The following is a 22,488-nucleotide window of genomic DNA, read 5'->3' on the forward strand; positions in this document are numbered from 1 at the left end:
GTATCTGTATCTGTATCAGTTGCTGTCTGTATCTGTATCTGTATCTGTATCTGTATCTGTATCTGTATCTGTTGTTGGTGTCTGAAAATCGATCTGCAGACATGGAAATCGCGCAAAAGTCACGTAGTCAGCGAAACAGAACAGACAAGGGCCTAATAACCATATAGGGGCCATATAGACAACGTTAATGGGTCCAACGTGAGATTTATGCAGCGCAGCGCAGCGAAGAGCAGAGAAGAGCTCTCTTTAAACTCTCAAATTGCGATTTGATCGTTTCTTAAAAGGACTGAGGTCTGCCCACTGTACTGTGTGCCCACTGTACTTGAAATGTGTGTGTGTACCTGTGTTTGGCCGAGTGTAATCCAGTGAGCAATTAAAGTGTCACAAGTTCGGGACATGCAATATTTCACGACGCAATGCCCAAGATTATGAATATAAATGCAAATTAGGCACAGTTCGAGCAAGAAGAGGAAGAAGAAGCAGACTGGAGGAGGGGCAGCACCTCATTCGCCTGTCTGTTGTACTCAAGTGGGAGGGTGAAAAGTATGTAGAGGGTGCAGGTGGAGGGTTAGGGAGCGTGACAATCATTAAAAGTCAAGTCAACGTTGGTGCCTTCGTCGGTTGAACAATCACTGAAAATGACTAACGGTAACCACGATAGTCCACATCCGGGCCGCCGTAGCAATGTAGTGGCCAAAGAGGGGGGCAGAGCAGAGCAGAGAGTGCGGGGGTGGTTGATAGGGGTCAGCTTGTAAAGCTTTTACCTGTCGCCCAATGTACGTTGAAAGAAAATTACGCTCTTATCTCGCTTCCTGTCGTGACACAATTTTCTATCATAGCGAACTCAAGGACTCGAAGGACTCGCTGGACTCGCTGGACTCGTGTGTTCGCTATTTGCCTCGCCGCAAAAGACATAAAGTTATTATTGCTTTTAGCATTTGGAAGTCAGAGTTGGGAGTCGATGTCGGAGTTCTCTTGGATTCCAGCCCCAAAATGATAAATGTGTCCAGCGCACGTTTTGACCAACGTCATAATTTAGTCAACATTACATCATAGACTCGTCGCACAATATATATATATCGTATATTATATATACCTTAGCTGTGTATTGGCCTAGAAACTGAAAACCAACTTCAGACTTTCGAGACTTTCGAGGCTAAGACCCGGCAAATCTTGCATAATTAGATAGACCCGTCACATGCAAGCCCAAGGCGATTTTTATAGATTAGCGGGACAAACGAATAATTCTATGAATTTCATAAATACTAATTTGTTATTAAGTGTGCCTCCCCTTTCCCTCCCCCTCCCTTACAACATAACATATTTCACTAGTCTTCCATGTTCAACGTTGATGTAATGAGCAAGCGAATATCGAACTCAAAATCTACCGTACGTGACAAATTGAAAAAAGCGCATCAGTGAAGCGAAGTTAACTAGTGAGACCTGTGTGGAATCAAGCATAGAATATTGGACGACTTGGAACGACGACAGTTTTTTGTGTTGTGTTTTCTCTTCATTTTTTCCTTTTTGTTGTTGTTGTTGATGACTTCCTACGACAGCCACTAAAACCAGTGCAACAATAACAATGCTACTGCAAATGCTGCTCACTTTTACGAGAGTCAGTAAAAAACAAGTAAGTTGAAAAGGGTGCGAACGGGAATGTACGACTTGCAGATACTCTGCCACATGCTTGAATAGAAACTCGTATATTTAATAAATTTTTATAGATATTAAAATGGGAAGTTCTAATCTTTCTAGTAGACTGAAGAGAAGTTTTGAAACCAACTTCTTTTAACATTTTTATTTAATTCTAGATAAATGAATCATCTTAAATCTAACACTTACTTAATTACCATTATTTAGGTTATTTATTGTAAAATTTAAGTATGTTTTATATACAGTGAATCTAAAAATTTTATGCCTATTGAGCGACAGACATTGAAAAAGAAGAGTTGATTGCTTGATGCATTCATTCCATTATACCCTTTTGTATTTTTTCGTTTTTCAATAGGTATATGAACAGCGAGCAGCCATTTAGTAAAGTCTCTGAGTCTCTGAGCCAGACTCCCGCATCTCGAACTGATGTCAGCATGTCGTGCTGTTGCAACGTCAATGTCCCATGGTCAGCGACAGCAGCTCTGAGTGTTGTAAGTAATACTATCTAGACACGTGAAATGAGTTATCAACGCAACGTGCAAAACTCTCGTTTCAGCAGTGGTGAAAAAGTTATTTGCTGCGAAACAATTTCTACAGAATAAAAAATAAGTTTAGATTTTAGATATGGGTAATTCCATGGCGAAATTTGTCCCGTGCGAGACTATTTACAGTGCACTGCAGTGAAAATAACATAAGCTGAAACAATTTTAAAAATAAGTGAATGTTATTCTTAAAGCTCTAGATAAGCACTATATTTAGAGCTAAGATTAATTTTAGGAACTTTATCTGTTTTCCGATAAAATATATAATTTTAGTTGTGCAATTCAAATTTCATCTTAAGACATTTCAACATTCTTCGACCGATTGAAGCCTTGATGACACAATGCGGGCTGTACATTATAAAATCGAATAATGGGTGCTAATTATTAACTGCAGAATGACAAATCTTGAGTTTAGAACCGCAGCGTTAGAACCGCAGGATTAAGATTACGCTTTATGCAGGTTGCATATGTGATATATTGATATTCTTGCACAAATATGTGCAACCAATGTAGTCTCCGAATCTAAAAATATGATGGTTTCAAGCGAGATCTTGACCACTGTGCGTTGTCAAGAAAGCTACTGCTACTCACAGCTATACTCCAGATTTATGTGCATCGCAATGTTGTGAGTAGTCGGCTGAGAGATACCCTGTATCTAATAATAATTATTATTATATTGATCATAAAAGTCAATTATAATGTCTAATAGTCTATCTATATAAAATATGTTTAAATTCGAAAAATAATATAAATATATATAAATAAATTATTTGCAAATTTAAATAGTGGCATTTTATATCTGGAAGAATTATTGGAAATTTCTTATTGTTAGTCACGATTCACAGAATTTATTTTAGAGTGTAAATTTGGATAGCTGCCGTTATTAAGAAAAATGAAAATTAACTGAAGTCACCCTTTTAGTGATACGTTCCTTGTAAGGGGTATTAAAACTGATTACCATGACGCAGATCAGAAATATTCACTGACTGTTGTCGTTACGTTTACTGTTATTGCTGTTACTCTTGTTATTGTTTCCATTTTTAAACATTTTTTTGCACGCTCTGACCACGAGAATGGAGAACTGTCGACGTTGTTGTTGTTGTTGACGTTGTTGTTGCTGCTGCTGTGATTTCTGGTTGCCATTGTCACCCGACAGTCCCCAATTACCGCACACAGATGCTGTGGTCGCTTGGTCCCTATCCCTCTAGCTCCTTTCCCCTTAGCTGCTGCTGCTGCCCCTGGTAAAATGTCTATGCCTGAAGCACTCGCTCTTATGGCTCATAACTTTTCAGTTAATGAAGACATAAAACTCAGCATTGGAAGCTGCTGCCGCTGCTGCTGCTGTTGTTGCTGCTGTGGCAATAAAGCGACAGCAGAAACGAACTTGCCTGAGGTTTGTGCTATTGTTGTGTGTATGTGTGTGTGTGTTTGTTTGTTTGTTTGCTGTTGGCAGTCACAAGAAAGTTGCAGAGCACTGTGCAAGCAAGATACTCAGTGTCTGGCGTTATGTCAATGCTTTGCTATATATGTTATGTATGGTATATATTTGTTGGTATCTGTTATGTATCTGCCGAGTAAGATAAAGCGAGCAAGCGAAGAGAGCGAGGAGGCTGCTGATACGTATGTATATATATATATATGTATATGTGTATCCCTCTTATGTGCACATACCTTTTACCTATACTGAAACACGCCATTTTGAAGCAACGCTGCCAGTGTCGCTGCTGCTGCTGCCGCTGCCGCTGTCTCTGTCTCTGCCGACGTCGCTGCCTTGCTCGGCTGTCGCTATCAGCGCACATCAATGGACCAACGACAGTGGCGACATTTTGGAGCACATTACGCGCTGGTCAAAGTGTGCGAGCAGCACAGACAGCGCTGTGCGAGTGGGATGGCTGCATAGTGAAGAGATAAAAGAGAGCGCACTTGCAAAATGAGCAGCACCAGCAGCAGCAGAGCGTCAGCGTTTTGCGGCGACACAGAGATAGAGAGATATGATAACAGCAGACAGCAGGCGAGTCTATGCCACGCCTATCTGCGCTGTTTGCTGCGGGTTGCCGTCGGTAAAACGGGACATAGACATTTGATTAACTTGCGGCCAACCTAAACCCCTATCAAGGACTCGTTTGGCCGCAAGCATTGTCCTTGGTGAGGCCAACACAGTCACCGTCATCGTCATCGTCGTCGCCATCGTCGTCGTCGTCGTCTGCGTTGGCATTGCAACAGTTTGCGTCGTCGTTTGGCCTCTTAACACACTTCATTAATCAAAAAACACCAAAGGGCCAGCAAAAAAGTGCCTGCAAGCTCGTAAGCAATTCTAAATTCGCCGCATAACGGCGAATTGCGTGCAATGAATAACTGACAACAACTCTCTCTCACACTCACTCGCTTGCTCTCTCGCTCACGGCTGTCCATCGCAAAGCTCCACCTACCGTCGTAAAGCGCAGACGCGCAAAGCACACGCGCACTCAGCCAGCCAGCATGTGAGAGAGCGAGAGAGGCAACTTCGGGTCTCGGGTCTGGGAGCTCTGCGGCTGCCAACTGCGCTGGGTGCCAGTCGATGACGATGACAAACGAATGACAGACACTCTCATCGCTTCGCTTCGCACCGCTTCTGTTGTTGCTGTCGCTGTTGCTGTTGTTGTTGCTCTTGTTTTTGAGAGAGATAATGAACAAGAGATAAGAGACGACAGGCAGTGAGAACACACACAAGCGATGGCGATGGCTCTATAACAACAACAACAATAATAACTACAACCATCTGAATGCCCGCCAGTCAGAAACGTTCGTTTTTCGTTTTTGTGCGCGTGTGTGAGTAGCAATGACTCGATGAGTTGGTATGTGTGTGTTTGTGGCTAAGCGTGTTTGTGATTGTGTGCGTGTGTCTCTGACTCTGTACATGAGCTGGGCAGATGTTAGCTGCGCTGCTGCTGCTGCTGAGGGGGAGCAGAGGAAGCGCGCTTGCTGAAACTTTTGCGGTGCTGCAATTTACGATTACCTCATTCTGGCAATTGCATCTCTCTCTATATATATTTTCGTACAGACAAGCACAGCATATGTATATGTGTGTGTTTCTATGTGCATGTGCTTTATGTAATGTCAGACTGTTTTCCCTGATAATTAAATGTTCGCTAAATTATTTCATTTTACCGATGCAATACAGCTCTCTCTCCCTCCCTCCTTCTCTTAATAAACTCCCTATCAAACTTCAGTCGATGCCATTTTAGCGCTGTCTGCTGCCCCAGCTCTGAAATTAATGAGAATTTTCTTATGGCTCGTAATCTTAATGAAAGAGGCCTTCATTCAATCTACGTTGCAATGGCTATGTGTATAAGTATGTGTATGTGTATGCGTGGGTGTGTTTTATGTGTGTATATGTATGTAGTCATGCTTGTGCTTGGGTCTTAATTAAGGCAACATGTTTGAGGTCAATACGTTGCGACTGTGCTGAAGATTTGGCTTAGTAAATGTTTATGAAGCCTTCAGCACAATTATACTCAGAATGCAAGCCCATAAACTTATTAAGGAAATAGTACGTAAATATTTCTATTTAAATAATTACATGTGTATAATTAAATCAAATCATTTTAAAAAGTTTGGAGTTTAAAATAAAATATAATAAACAAAATAAAATAAAATGAAATATAAAATAAATGTAATATAATATAATAATTTAATAGAATATTATATAATAATAATCGTTTCTAATACATTTATAATACAATCTGTATATATTTACAAATGGAAAAAATATAACAAATGTTTTTTATATTGATTTATTAGTATTTCAGGAATTCCATAATATAATTTGGTATATAATAACAAAATTGCAAAAATATTTCTTTAAATAAATCTCAAATTAAACAGATTAATTTAGAATTGATTTCAAATAGAATTGCAATAAAGTAAATACTTTTCGTATTCTATAAATGGTTCTTTAAATGGTTCTTAATCATTTCCTTTTGCAAGCAGTTGAATGCTTTATTCGATTTCCGTTCTATAGCTGTTGAACAGATATGTATTAAGCATGTGTGCCGTCTGATTCTGATTTCTGCCATAATTAGCAGGAAAATGATTTCATTCGCCCTCGACATGACCTGAATGATGCCAACTGAATGATATACCAAGTATATATATTTAGTATATATGTTTGTAGTAGTGTGTAGTAGGTTCGAGAGTGCTTGTAAGTATTATAGGTCACCTTGAAATTGGCAAAATACGTGGATTGTAAGGCAAGATCAAGTGCATTTATAATTAGAACAATGGACTTCACACCACACCAATTCACTTTGAGTATTCTTTTTTTTGTTGAGTGGTGCAATATTACGTATACGCGCTGTGGCGCCCTGAGAATTATACACGAAAGCTTAGATAAACACTAATAAAACACATAGAAATTGTGAATATTAATAGGGCGCAACACATTTGGATAGCGAGTCATTTACAACAATTAAACGTACCATAAATTTGCCCAAAAAAAAAAAGAGAATAGCACAAACAACAACAACAACAACGCTGGCTATAAATACAAACAACAACACAAACAATTGGCAAGAGTTGAGCGTTGAAATCTTTGCATATTTTACGACATGGCAAAACAAATGTTTTTCCCTCGGCTGAGTTGGTTTTATTATGAGTTTTCTCGTAATACGAAAAAAATGCGAGCAATGCGCTGAAATTGGAGCGCAGACTGCATCAGGGCAGGTGATAGAGAGAAACCAACTCCACCTCTCCTCCCATCCTCTAGTATGTGGGGGATGTTCTATTGATTGCATAGCACTTGAAAAGCAAAGCAGAGCTAAAAAAGGGGCCACAACTTTTGTACTTATGACAAACGACTGACACGCGGCCTGCGCAAGCGACAAATGCAGCAGGCAAAAGTCAACTCCCATTCCTATTGCCACCCCCCCTACCCACACCCCCTGGGGAGGGGTGGTCCGTGTTGACCATTTGCCAGCCCATTGGGCCACTGCCAAATGGTCAGCGGGCTGTCTCGAGGGCTGTTCATTAGCCGTTGGGCCTGTTGTGGGCATGTGCATGGCTTGTCGGGCTTTACTAAGTGCCATAGGCATATAGATAGATGGTAAAGATAGCAAGGTTAAGCGAGGGGCGCCAGCACTTGAGGCTTGCCTCCTTGGGGGTCAAATGGCAAAGAAAAAGTACATACATTCGCTGTACAACTGTAGAAAAAGTTGAGCAACTTCAGTATGTAAATTTAATGGCAAACATTGTCCATGTTCTTGAGGAAATTCGTCAGTTTTAAAGTGCTAAATCGGATCACTTATTGCTTCGCTGTCGTAACTCGGCGAATATTCTAAAATTTGGCATAAAAGCAGGTAAAATACATTAGAAAAAAAGTATAGTATAAAACACTATCTTTTCATATAAAAAAATGTGTATAAATAGTTGGTATACACGATGAATAATCTATAAGAATTTCTCATAAATACTTATGTACTTAAATACGTACTGAAATTGCACTTTTAAGCTATTTTTTTTTTTTAATTATATTATGACTTTTATTCATTAAAAAAACGTATTATAATTCAATATTTAACAACAAATGTTCTCCAACATTATAATTTATTCAATATACAGATCTACAGATTGACATTCCTTAGAGATATGGCATTCATAGTGAAGGAGAAAAGAGAACAAGTAAGAAAAGTTATTTTTATAAAGTTAATAGGAATTTAAGGAATTTTTAAAGATTATTTGAGTTCATACATATTATAAGTTTATATTCAGTATGTGCTTGTACGTTGACATTTATATAAGAGAAAAATAATTTTTGTAGAAGTAGATTGATTTTATTGGTGTATTTGAATACACTTTATATAGGGTTTTCTTTGCTTATAAGATGGATAGTGTTAGTAAAAGAGAAAAGTTTTTATACCCGCTACCCATAGGGTAGAAGGGTATTATAATTTTGTGTCGGCAGGAAATGTATGTGACAAGTAGAAGGAGACATCTCCGACCCTGTAAAGTATATACATATATTCTTTATCAGCGTCAACAGCCCAAACGATGTAGCCATGTCCGTCTGTCCGTCTGTCTGTCTGGCTGTCTGTCCGTCTATCCGTAGGAAACACTGGATCTCAGAGACTATAAGAGATAGAGCTATAATTTTTTTTGACACCATTTGTTATGTTAGCACGCAGAGTAAGTTTGTTTATGCCACGCCCACTTCCGCCCCCGCAAATTGACAAAACTCGAATTTTAAAGATAGCGTCGCGAATTTTGGTATTTTGGTATTCCTGACGATTTGGTTGCGATCAGATAGTCATTGAAGAAATACTTTTGTATGTGCAAAAACGCCTTCGTACTAGGGGTCTTAGTTGCTTTGGCTAACAATCTGGTATATTGTGTCGTCTCTGGTATATTTTGAATATCGTACTAAATCGATATACAAAATATATCATTTGGTATATTTTTAGTATATTGCAGTATATTCGGTATATTTTGAGAATAATACCGCACTATTTAGTTTTTATTCAAAATGGGTAGCGGGTATCTCACAGTCGAGCACACCCGACTGTACTTACTTGTTTTAGTATAGATAGAGCTAGTGACATTATTCAGTATTTAGTCGCAGTTCACTCACCAAGCAACAGTTCGCTGACACAGTTGCCCCACTGACGCTGCGCTGCTTTGGTCGCTCTCTGTCTCTGCTAGCCACACGCTGCTGACCAATGGCCAATCACTGGAGCGAGTCCTGGAGTCCTGCCTGACTGCCTGCCTGTCTCTTAGTTGCGTGACTTGATTTGCATGAATTGCGTTGCCTTTCTTACAGCTCCAAGCAAAGCTTAGGAACACTAGAGCTATGCCGTGTCGTGCTTGGCGTTCTCATCAGCGTTAGTGTCCTTCCACACACACACACACACACTCACACATACACTTACAACACCTACGCGTGCCTTGGCTTGTGCTGTGTTTTATGTGGTTGGTGGTTGGGCTAGCTTTCGCTGGACTCAGTCTGACTGCCCCCTTCCCGCTGCACCGCCATAATTGCTATCGTAGTCGCTGCTGTCGCTCTATTGCGGTTGTCGTTGTCGTTTTAGTCGTCGCGTAGTCAGTCGCAATCAGCGGCAGCAAGCGCCGCCTGCTCACTAAAAAAAAAAGCAAAGTTTTGAATACGAGCGGCAGCAAAAAATAGCACAAAAAGCGAAAGAAAGAAACACAAAATAAAAAACAACAAAAACAAAAACAACTATTTGCAGCAGCAGCAGCTCCGCATAGACGAAATACTCGTAGTCTTAGTTCTCGTAGTCGGCGGCTTCGTCGACGTCGTTGCCATCGCCATCGTCGCCGCCACCGTCGTCGCCGTCGACGTTGTCGTCGTCAGTCGCGTCTGAGGAGCTTCAATGGGCAGGTGTGTGTGGCACACAGTCGGAGTCGCGCTCTCGTTGTTATTGTTGTGTTATCGTTTGTCTCTCTCGCCATCGCCATCGCTATCGCTATCGTTGTTGTTGTTATTATTGTTGTTATCGGTGTGCCTTAAGTTCGACTTGCAACTTGCAACCTGCAACTTGCGACTTTTGCGGCAAACGCGCTTCAACTCAGCACCGCTTTGGCAGCACCTTTTTTTTGCCGTCGGTCTTCACTTGTTGTTGCGCTAGTTCGTCAATATATATACACACAAACATATATATATCGTAGAGTTTTTCCAATCACACACGCCTCCCCATCTCCACCTCTCTCGGGGCACACGCCCTCTCCCGCCCTCGGCTCGCGACGCGTGTGCTTAAAGAACAAAAACATTGCCAAGAATTCTAGATGTATACATGTGTGTCTGTGTGTGTGTGTGCGAGAGTTTAAAGTCGTCCCTTCCCTCAAACAGCAATGAGAAGTGTTCGCCCCTCCGCCTCCATTTGTGGTATGCAAATTTAAATTGTGTCGCTTCAGTCGGTTTAATGTGGTGCGCTTGATTTAAGCTGTGATTTCTAATTGTGTGTGTATTCCACACACAACACATACACATATACACTCACACACTTAAAACACTCAGTGGGATCCTTTTAGTGTTATTTTCAATGTCAGTGGCTTGAACTTTTGAACTCTTCTTAACGGTTTTTGCTATGTGCTTCTCTTAAGTTTGTCAGCATTAATGACGTCACTGCTCGAGATTATCATGCGATCCAAAGCGATTGCCAAAAAGCTAAGTCAAGGTAAGATCTATAAAATACAATTTAGATAAATAGAACAGAATATTACAATTATACAAATAAAAATAAAATTAATACTGCAATACAAAATGTCAATTATACAAATTGCAATAATTTAATAATAATAATAATAATATTTTAATTGTCTAATATATTTCAGTGACATATAAATTAGGCTGTATATTAAAAAAATCGAAATACTTTGCCAAATATCCCATTATTAATACTCAGTAAATCGCATTTTCATAAGATCAAATTATATAATCTTAAGTAAACTAAAAAAAAAACGCACTTTAGATATTATATTTAGTTTGTATCTAAATTCTATTAAATTTTAATTTTCAATATTCATACAAATATAATTAATGTAATATGACTTTTTAAATAATTTATGAATATTTGATCATTTCATTATTTTTGATAAATTATATTAAACTTTTTGATATAATAAGTAGTTAAAGCAATACACATAAATTCAAGGGAATGTTTTATTATACAAATATTTAATATCTTGATGCTCTTATTATGAACTTTTTTTTTCAATTTAAGAACACCTTATCTCAAACAAAATTAATAGAAAAAGAAAAACTTTACCAAGGAATGGGAAATTATTTACTATCATCAAAGTAAATTACCCAGAATATTTTTTTACTTTAAAAATTTATGAATCAGAATCAGAACAGAACTGTAATATTTCTACCATTTTAATCAAATTTTTAAAGCGTTCAAATCCCTTGAGATAGTGTTGAGAAATACTTCAATATATTATATGTTATGTGATGCGGGCATTGAGTTAGATTATTTTTTGTTAGTAATAACACAAGTCAATATTCCAGAGAGACTCAGACTTGTTTTGTGCAGGTTCGACTTGGAGTTGACGTTAATCTAGATAAGTCAGCGACATCTGTTTCATGTACTAGCAAAGTTAATTTTACTTGATTCGGGACATTTTATTTGTGTTCGAGTTAAAATTTGGTTTTGTTGTTCGTTGTTTTCAGATAACAAACAACAAAAATGTTGCGACACACATTGCACATGTTAATTCTCAAAAGCTGTGACAAAATCATTTAGGGTTTTTATTTTAAGCACTCCAACAGATCCATTGCCAAGTCTCCTAATCGACTCTCTCGGTTTATCAGTGGAAACTTCCGAAAGCCATTTCGCAATACTTATTCATATAACGGACAAGATGAATTCATTTGAATACTGCTCTGTGGTGATAACTCGGTGCTCTGCTTTTGGATCGGATACTGATGACAAAGTGTCTGCAATCAACTGACATTGAAAACGTTGCTCAGCCGATAAGTCTGCGACTGTGAAAAGTTGCGAAACAGTCTTATTATAATTTTAATACATTATACAGTATATGTCGCACTTACTTAACGACAGACTCATGAATAATATTTTAGTATAGCGGCATTTATCTTTTTATTATGTCATGTGCCAGAATGAAATCCAGAGACTAGAACTGTTCTATGTTCTCATATGGGATACAAGGTTTCCGGCACAAGCTAAGTAGAAATACGAATATGTAGAGCCCGCTTCCTTTCGATATTCTGGAAATGATTCAATAAATACCCAAGCCCCAATAAAAAATGTGCCTGATTCCCTAGGGGCATGTGATGGCATTTAATGGCCATTTGTTAATGTTTTTAATGCGGGCTAATAACATATTCCATATTTCATAATGTCCAGATAAATAATCTTATATGTTAATATAAATATTTATATATGTATATATGCAGATCATGCGGTAAACATATGCTTCTAACCGCACTCAACTGCGGGCTTGAAATGAGTCAGTATTTTTTTAAGTCAATATTCTTTATAAAGATAGCATCTTTAACTAAGAATTTTAAATGGAATGTATTTATCTTGAGATCTATGCGGTTGAATAAGAGAGAGAAATATACACAACTAAGTAAAGTACTAAATATTTCCTTACGATCAAAGAAACCCCATTATATATTTTTATCAACCCTTAACTTACATACGATCTTAATGAAACTTTCAGCGTTTGAATACAACTTCAAAATATTGAAGTCTGCCAAGAAAAAATTTATAAAATTTTAAAAATGTAATTTTGAAAGACTTTTTCATTCACTAACCAAACGATAATAGGGGATGTAGAGCGAAACTTCTCAATTGTAGTACCCTAGGCTAAAGTTTACTATACCCGATTTTGACCACTTGACAATCGCAAGGTAAAAAGTCCCCAAATGGTTTTGAACTTATGTATTCCTTGTCATCGGACCGTATCGTTATATCAATTAGAGCGATACTTCGGGGCATTTGGTATCAGCGGTTTTATTGCCTGTGAATCGATTGTATTAAGAGCTATTAAAATATTTTCTAAAACCCGCTATCATATCATTCAATTAGGCAAGAAATAGCTCTATATATATAGCATCATAAAACATAAAACATTTCGTGGCTGATAATGTGTGAGTGTGAAGACAGCAAATGAGTTTCTAGTTTAAACTATGAGTCTGAGTACTACATTTACACCTACTGAGTATTCGTATTCGTATTCGTTGTAGTATTCAATGCGTTTGTTGTTGCCCAACGCACATTAGAGGGCCCCATAAATATATCAAAATAAAAGTGTCGCCTTCATAATATTTACAACTCGAGTGCAGATAATGATTAGAAGACGCCAAGAGCCAGATAGACCTGATAGACCCCGACATATGTATATTCGCAGTAGACAATGCCACAATTCTTTTTACTCTCTCATTCTCTCACTCTCTTTTCGAACATTTTTTGGCACCCTGGCATAGAGATAAACGCCAGATAAGCTGCGGATCAAGATTACGGTTGCGTACTCGCGACTTATCAGTCAGTGCTATGCTTTTATATAGACGCCTATTTTTATAGCCACTGCTATCAAAAAGCATGGATGCTCCATAAACTTGATTAGATCCTCCAAGTGTGCACGTGTTAGTGTGTTAGTTTCTTTTAGTTCGATTTTTCCTGACTTGAAGCTTGGCTACCTTATTGAGAAGGGGGGGCCCTTAAAAGCTGACAATGTCTGTGCTGGCGATGAAACTGAAACTGAAACTGGGTTAAGCAATCAACAATTGGAGGTTGTTTGGAGCACTCGTATTTCCTCTGCTAGATGATATCGTCTCGGTTCAGTTTTGTTTCTTTTTTTTTATTGTATTGTTGCCCCATCGCTAGACCAGCTCCGGCACCTGATATATTTATGAATTTACAATAGCCGAATTATTCTTCCAATTTCGACAATTTATTACCGAAATACATTGAACATTTATTTGCCTGATTCAACTCGCACTCCAAAAAAAAAAAAATAGAAGTAAAAAAAAGAGGCAACACAGAGACCTTTTACTGTCAAAAGCAAAAGTGTTTTCCTAAGTGTGTGTGCGAGTGTGGCAGATAAAAATTGAAAAACATTGTCTTGATAGAAGAAAAGATAGCCACGAGGCAGACCCTGCGTATGCGTTATATATACGACCACCACCACCATCATCAATTATATGGATGGCCATAAAGTTAAGCACCTTCTAAACTGGCCATAATCAATCGGCTTTCTGTCATCGACCATTCTGTCACTCCCGAGTCTTCAACTCGGTCAGTCAGTCAGACATTCCAAGTCAGAGTTCGCTGATGTTAAATATACCATATACATATATAATTCACTTGTAACGCGCCCTCGTGGGGGGTTTTCTTCTTCTTTTATCTTTCGACCTAGTACGCGTTTTATATATACATACTATATATATATCGTATTATAGTATAATTATATCGTTTGTGTGGTGAGTAGTTCACTAAGATAATTGCGTGGCCCTCCGACAAGATCGCATCGCGTTTGTGTATGTGTGTGTGAGTGTGTGTGTGTGAGTTACTGGGAAATGTTTGTTATTGTATACGCATAAATATAACTATCATATATGGGGCTTTGCTTTATGGACGCTACTGTCACTCTCTTGTCATTGGACCATTGTTTATGAGTGTGGGACTTTTGTCTTTATTTACAGTTACACATTACACGACAGATACTCGACTCTGATACGACCCGCATATTGATATATAGCACGATCCAATCTTGAGTAAGGTCTGTCATAGCAAGTGGATACAAAGAGTTTCGTTGCATCCTAGCTCAGTTTTTGATGTCTCTGAAGAATGTCTTGGTATTTGGGGAACTTCCCCTTATCTTGGAGACTAGGAAGTCGTAAAATCATATTCATTCATAAACTAGTGAGACATTGATAAGTGCAATTTATTAGTTTGTAATTGGCAACAAACTTGCCAATATAACTTGCCAACTTTCTTTCTAATTGCGGGGTATTTCAGTGTCTTCTATATACATACATATATATATATATTACTGAATTATTATAGTGTCGTTGATGGTTATCGATTTACAAATTGTTTACAATGGTGTCTCATAATCAGATACATTGTCATTTGTCTGCGACAGGGTTTACAGGGTATTAAGCTAGAGGGTAGTAAAGTTCAGACAAGTAAATTATTAAAAATTATAGACTTTTCTATTTTTTTCGTTCTCTACAAAAATGATTAATAATCCTATTTAAAGGAATCTGCTTTTAAATTAACGTTCACGTATTGATATCCTTCAATGTATTGTATTTATAGCTAATGTTTGCCTGCAGGGTAATTCAAAGTCGTCCCACTGTATTTGGTTTTGCTGTTTAATCGTTAATGTGTTTATTTTCATATTAGAAAATAGATAGTAAGTGGATTGCTTGCATGCACGACAACGACAACGACGACGAGTCAACTAGCTGGCTATAAAGCAACAACAGCAAGAACAACAAAAACGATAACAACTTCGATGACAGCGACAACAATAACAACAACAACAGCAACATTAATTGCCGAGTGCATAGTACACTTCATAAGTACAGAAAAAGCGATCAGCGTGAAATAGAGAGCACAAAAGGAACAAACGCGTCGTCAGGGTGGTGGGAGTTAATGAGTGAGTGCAAGAAATTGTACGAGAGAACGATAGAGAGTGAGAGAGTCAAGTGCTCATATTTTATGTGTTGTCCCCGTTTAACACCCACCGCCTGCCTGCCAGCTCAGCCGCTGTCTCGCTCCATCGCTCGCACAGCCTGTGGACGACGTGCTGCCAACTCGTATTATTTTGTTTTTGTTTTTGTGTTTTCTTCTAGTTGTTGTTGTTGTTGCCGTTGCTCCCAATTTAAAAAGAACATTTGCTGTCGCCGTTGCTGAGCACGAAAGGCAGCGCAGCTTCGAGTATTTGTCGATATCATAGGCACTTCACTAGAGCAATGTGTATTTAGTAGAATTTTGGAGGCTTCAGTAAATATATTTTATTTCACTCTATGATTATACAAAAGAAATGAAAAGAAGTTTGTCACCGCGTAACACTCTTCCACTCCCATTCACTCACTTGCAGTCTCCTTACTCGTTCACTCGCCAGATCTTTGCTCCTCAAATTTCGAGTGGGTGCGCGTGTGACTCTATCGTTTGTTTGTGTGTGTGTGTGTGTGTGAGTATCGAAGCGCCGTCGGCTCACTTAAGCGACCTCTGTAAGAGCAAAGTTTAATAGCCGTGGAGCCAGTGAATCGAAGACTCGTAAAATATAATATGTGATCAGTACGGTGTGTGTATTTGTGTGTGTGATAAATGAGCTAAATTCGCAAAGTAAACGAAAATCAAAATTTAAAGCGGTTTTCTCACGCCAATTAAAAACAAAAGCAAAAATCAACAAAATTCACCCAAAAAAAAAAGGAAAAGAAAATGCAGTAAAATATTGCAAAGAAAGGGTTACAAGTGAGTGACATTTTCAATTATTTTGCGCAACCTCAAAGCGGACAGGGTGCGAAGCAGATGTGCCGAAGAGACAACTGCAGAGCAAATGCATCTTCTTCCTGTGTGAGGGACGCGTGCCGTCTAAGCAAGACAAAAAAAAAAAGGGGGAGAGACAGTGAGAGAGCGCGAATGAGAGTAAGATTGCAGCTTTGAGATGCGTATTAAGTTACGTGTTCCACGCCTACTCTCAGCAAATGCAATCGCATCATCTGCCCAGGCTGCACATCTCTCCTTCGTTCGCTCTCCCTCTCTCATTCGCATTGACCTCGTTATAATTATAGTGAGCAGACTACTTCAGTTTGACTTGAGTTGTGAGTTCAACATTCTTGCTTCTCTCTTCGTATTTTACTTTTCTTTTTTTTTTGGGCAAAAGAAGGGACAACTTCCGTTCCGCAAATAACAAAAGAGAATGGAAATAGCAGAAACAGGAGCAGCCGTCGAAGTTGAAGTTGAAGTCGTGGCATGTCAATAAGACACACAACAATTGAAAAATATATAACGTAAGGTTTACAAGATCAGTCAAGGCAGATATCACCACTCTATAACACTGCCAGTTGTAGTTCCATTCGAACAATAAACCAACGACGACTTTTGATTTCTTCAAGAACTTTTTTTTTTTTTTTGGTTATTCGTCTTTTGCAAAAAGGGGGCCTGAGTTTTGAGTACTGAGCATGAGTGTATGCTAAAATCACAGCTTTTGTGCTCTGAAGAACCATTGTCCTTGTGCAGACAGTTAAAGTCAAAGATCAGCCATCCAGCTGAGTTAATTATAGACGACAGCCAAAGTCGCAGTCTGAGACTGAGAGACAGAATTCACTGCTTCTCTTGTTCTTCTCTCTTGAGTCAAGGAAGTGTTCAAGTTCATTCCGAAGAAGTTTCCGAGATGAAGGGGGCAAGTGGCTTGATGCCCGAGGACATTTGTAGGCCGCACAGTTGGACATTTGGCGCGTAAAAATCAAAACACAAAAGTAATGCGTATTCTATTAAACTAACAGCAGTTAACCTAGACAATTGAGTATCACATTTGAGGGTTCAAGGATGTTAAAATCATAGAAGGTTAATATTATGATATAAAGGTGCCAATTGAAATTCGATAAAGACGAGGCAAATAAGCTATTTCTATTTGTGTATCAGTAGAAATGTTTAAGTTCAATTAGAAAAGAAAGCAGTTTTTCACTTTATTAAACTATTTATACCTGCTGAAAATCTAGTATATTTTGACCTCTGTGGTATATTTCGAATGCAGTACTACATCGATATACCAAGTATGGTTTTCGGTATTTTAACATATTTGCGGTATATTGTTTGGTATATTTTAAGTATTATACCGCACTGTTTTGCTTTTATTGATATTGAATTAATATAAATTAGCCAGCTAATGTTTAAGATAAAAAAGTTATACTTTATAGATTTTTCAATACGTTTCCTGTTTTTAGTTGTGAAAGAGATTTTTATTTTATATTCTAAAATCTTTTTAGACTTCGAATAAGCCATTTTGAATATCAACATTTTCCTAAGATATTTTTAGATTTATCACAAAATATTTTTGTTATTAATCAATTTAGATCACAAAACATTCCTCTCAAAATGTTTATAGTTAATTACTAAATATTAACAATCTGATTTTGTAATGTAATAAATCATTTTTGAATAGCACAAAATTTGAAATATGACTCTTCAAGAAATTGAATTACTGCATAGTAAATTTGTAAATTTAAATGAATACAAGAAAATAGATCGGTAAATATATTTAGCTACATCGTTAGGTTCTGAGCACACCAATTTCTAGACATCATAAATATTTTTCGACAATGGCAAGACGCTCCTATCCCTATAATAACTTAACTATTTTCCACTAATGCACAGCTATCTTCTCATGGCCAGTTATCATCAACAAATTTATTGCCCTGGGTACAAAACAAAATCAAAGCAAGGCAATTGCCTAGAAATATATTTGATATATTCAACATATTCAATAATTTCATTTGAATGCATGTAACATACAAATTTGACTTTTGAGGCGTGTTTGCTGATGAATTATGTGAGTCTATCTATATATATGTGAGTGCGAAAGCGACGACCCCAGACCAAAGCGAAATGCAAATAAAGGACTAACAATCCTTTCTATCTATCTATCTATATAACACAGAAAAAAAAGAGTCACTGCGTGTTAAATTATGTGACAAGGGCGCAACGTTGTTGATTATGTTGTTTTAATTTAACGCTATTAGAACCTCAGAAGCGCCAGAAAAGGGTCTGTTCGTGACCCTTGCAACCCTGCAACCCTTAATGTCTGTGTATATCTGCGTGTGTGTGTGTTTGTGCCCTCATGATAATGATATTACCAAAGTTGCGACGTGCGCCTAATTGACTGCTGCTGTTTGACAAACGCAAATAGATAGAGATACAGATACAAATACAGATAGAGATACCTTTTGGAGTCGGTTAGAGATACAGATACCTTTTGACACCTTTTGTCGCATTCATATTTCATGTTCACTTTTTATATTTTATCACTTTTGCGTAAGTTATGAGGGGGCTTGCCCTTAAGTGGCGTATTCCTCATGCAAATAAATAACAAGTTCATAAATTTATTGCTAATCGAATTAAATTTGTTTTGGGAATGCCAAAGGATTCTAGATTCAGCGTTGTCGCATTTCAAAAGAAATCTAAAAAAAAAGAAAACAATTTTAATTAATACTCGAGATAATTTTATCAGCTTGGTTTTTTCTGCAATAATTATTTTATGCGGGTTTAGAGCAAATAAATTTTATTTAAAAAAAAAAAAAAGAGAAGAAATTCCATAACAATTATCAGCGCGTGTTAATAATAATGCGAAAAGGGATCACGTCATTGAGCACTTGGGGGAATCAGAATCCGAATCAGTATCAGAATCAGAACATTAATTTTTTTTTGCTTTGCGCTGCCATTAGGCACCCTCATAAAGCTCAGGAAGCTATTAAAGTCCGGCGATAGTGAAGTCCAGTTGGGGCCAGCAAAAATATTCAGGAAACTAATGTTGATGTGACTAAAAGTCTTTACTGAAATGTCATACAGAGGTCAACAAAGTTATTAATTAGCTGCACAATGATATAAAAATAAAATTATAGTTGATACAAGAAAATTTAAGTTTTTAATAAATGAAATTATGTATGAAATCAGAAAAATATATTCTCATTATTAGTATGAAATAAGAAAAGTTAAATACTTTCAATATTTTGTGTAATTCATTATGAGATTCAATTTTAAAATTTTAAACGAAATTCGAAAAAAAAAATATTTTCATTATTAATAGCAACATTATGAAATCTTTTCTAATTTTTTATAGGCACCAATTTTATTAAGATCTATTGACAAATCTTTGTAAAATTTATCAATATGAAACAATCAATTTTTTCTTAAATATTTAATTAACAAAAAAATAATAAAACAATTAACTATTTTTTTGGAAAGGCACAAAGAAATTTCTTATAATTTATTTTGCAAGCTATGGTATTTTTGTAGTACTATAGCAATATACCAAATATAATCTTTAGTATATTTTTTTGTATTTTGCGTTATATTAATTTGGTATATTTTAAAATTAATACCGCACGGAATTATTTTTATTTAAAATAAGTAGCGGGAATCTTTGAATCTTACTTGTTTTTCATATTTCCTTTAAAATTTTAAATAAATAAATTTATTTATTGACTTACAAATTAATTTCTGATGTTCAAAGAACTATTTAAAAATAATGTCTACACATTTTCAACCGTATTTCATTAAATTTATTACGTGTAGAAATCCTTAACGAGTTGTTAATTGTTTAAGCCAGCCCAACAAATCAGTTTGCAAACACTTCCTTTCCTCTTTAATGCTGCAGCACGTTGAAAACCGCACAGTTTGTGTGTTCAGTGTGTGTGTGCTGTGTGTGTGTGTGTTGTATACGTGTGTGTGTGTTGTGTATGTGTTTGTGTCGGAAACTTTGTCGACAGATACAAAATTAAGTTGCAAACAAAAGCCAACAGCCAAAAATCAACCTTGTACATAGCCTAACCACAGTCACACAAACTCGCTTGCTCTCTCTCTCTTTCATTCTCCTTCTCTCTCTCTTACACAGAGGGAATATTTGTTTGTTGGGGGACGCAGAAGTGGGAAAAAAAAGCGCAACAGAAAATGCGAGCAAAGTGAAAAGGCGCCGCAGGCCAAAAAGGCAAAAAGCAACGCAGTCGCTTTCAATTATTGCCATGAGTTTTTGTGGCCAATACACACACACACACACACACACCCGCATACACATACACACGCACACACACACACAGAGCCATTAGGCTAATGTGCGCTTATTGCGCACGCTTTGGAAGAGCAGGAGACGCAACAGAGACGCAGGTGGCAAGTGGCAAGAGGCAAGTGGCAAGAGGCAAGTGGCAAGTGGCAGGTGGCAAACCAACCCCGCACACACACAAGGAAGGGCAACCGCAAGCCAGAAACTTGCCACTGTCTGACTGCAAAAAGGTGACGCGAGTTTGGGGCAAGCAACTGGATGGGAAAGAGGGCCAAGGGGAGCGGGGGGAAGGGTGGCTGGGCGTATTGCTTGTGGCCCCATAATAGTCGCAGCGAAACCGCAAACAAGCTGTGCGCTAGAAAGAGAGACGAAGAGAGAGAGAGAGTGAGAGCGAGAGCTAACAGAGCAGCAGCCAACAGCAGAGTATCTGAGTATCTCTCAGTTTGTGTATCTACAGCTAAGTGTGTGTGTGTGTGTGTGTGTGCATAATGAATGCGAAGATGTGCACGCCCTATTATCCTGCGCTGGCTCCTCCCTCTCAGCCAAATATAGCTTGGCTGCTGCTGCTTCTCATCACGATGCGAATGTCGTGTATCTGTGAGATACATAGAGAACACAGAACTGTCGCTGCCGCTGCCGCAGCTGCTGCTGCTGCATTCTGATAGGAAAACAGTGTGTAGGTAAATAGCAAATATATAATATACACACTTGTATATACACTTATATCTCCCTCTGTGTGTGTGTGTGTGTGTGTTTGCTATCCTTTTGTGGCCAGGCAGACAACAACAGCAACGACAACAAGGGTAACAACAAACAGCAGGACTTCAACTTGCGCCTCGGGCGCAATTCGAATCAGAAGCAATTCGGCAGCTGATGAAAACGATGATGAAGAAGTTGATGATGATGATGATGATGTTGCTGCTTACAGAGCTGACACAGATTCAAAGAGCGAAGCAGAGAGCGAGAGCAGCGAGAGAGAGAGAGAGCAGCGAGAGAGCGGACGCTGCACAACTGCAGGGTAGTCAGATACAGCTTCAGATACAGATACAGATACATTTACAGCTACAGATACTGAGTCTGTCAATGCCGCACGCTCTCGCTCTCATTATTTTCATCCCCTGCTGCGCTTAAGCACTGTCAGCAGCTCGATCATCATCATCGTCATCTTCATCATTATTTTGTGTGGCATCCTTGCGACCAACACCACCACCAACTGAAGCAACAGCAGGAACAGCAACCAACCAAAGAGACGCCTCTCGGTTGCCAGTTCCACTTACACACATTTCACATTTCAGTTGCAGTCAGAATCATCATCACTTCACTTCAGTCAGTTCGTTCGCTCGCAATCGGAATCACAGTTTGGTTTCATTTCATTTCTTTTTTTTTTCTTCGTGTTGTCGTCGTCCGTCTGTCGCTGCCTGCGCTGACGTCGTCGTCGCAGTCGCTGTCGCTGTCGCTGTCGAGGTTTTTGCGCTATCGCTGTGAACAGCGCTGTCAGCGTCACGTATCCGTTCGGTACTCAGTCTTGTGAAGACAACCGGCAGATAGAGACGACACCAAATCAAATCCAATCACAAATAAAACCGAATTCGAAAATCATCTAACCAAGGAATATCTGCTCTAAAGTATTACGCATACGCAACGTGTGCCACAATTAAAAAAAAAAAAAAAAGACATTGATCTCATCAAATCGCTTTTACGCTCTCTTTCTGCCATGTCGCGTCGCGTTGTTGTCTCGCTCTTGTGTTGCATATGATTTGCTGTTTTTATTATTATTTTTATTTACTTGAAACACTTTTTTGCATTGTGATAACTTTGGAAGAGAAACGTGAAACGAAGACGTTTGTTAACTTTGTAAAAATTGAACGGCTTCAAAATGATATTCGATCGTTATGTTATATCAGGTTGGTTACTCTCTAAATGGATAATCTCTCTATGTGTGTGTGTGTTTGTGTGTTTTCGCTGTTATCAGTTGCAGTTTTGTGTTACCAGTTGTGGATGTTGCCACAAATAGTTGCAGCAGACACCGACTTGACTTGTC

The 22,488-nt window shown here is 38.1% G+C and overlaps 1 protein-coding gene across 3 annotated transcripts in view; it reads left to right on the plus strand.

The window, feature by feature from the left end:
- Window positions 1-9,450: 9,450 nt before the first annotated feature.
- LOC133839602 (transcription factor hamlet) overlaps window positions 9,451-22,488 on the plus strand; it is a 41,115-nt gene continuing 28,077 nt past the window's right edge. Inside the window, exon 1 of one of the 3 annotated variants that reach the window (XM_062271224.1) lies at window positions 9,451-10,363. In XM_062271224.1, coding sequence (XP_062127208.1) covers window positions 10,303-10,363 — 61 coding nt within the window. In that variant the 5' untranslated portion in view covers window positions 9,451-10,302. Of the gene's footprint in view, window positions 10,364-15,956; window positions 16,142-21,805; window positions 22,352-22,488 lie in introns of those variants that run through there. The other 2 variants (XM_062271253.1, XM_062271232.1) reach the window with 2 other exon arrangements.

This window comes from Drosophila sulfurigaster, chromosome 2L (genome assembly GCF_023558435.1).
Source record: "Drosophila sulfurigaster albostrigata strain 15112-1811.04 chromosome 2L, ASM2355843v2, whole genome shotgun sequence".
Lineage (NCBI taxonomy): Eukaryota > Metazoa > Arthropoda > Insecta > Diptera > Drosophilidae > Drosophila > Drosophila sulfurigaster.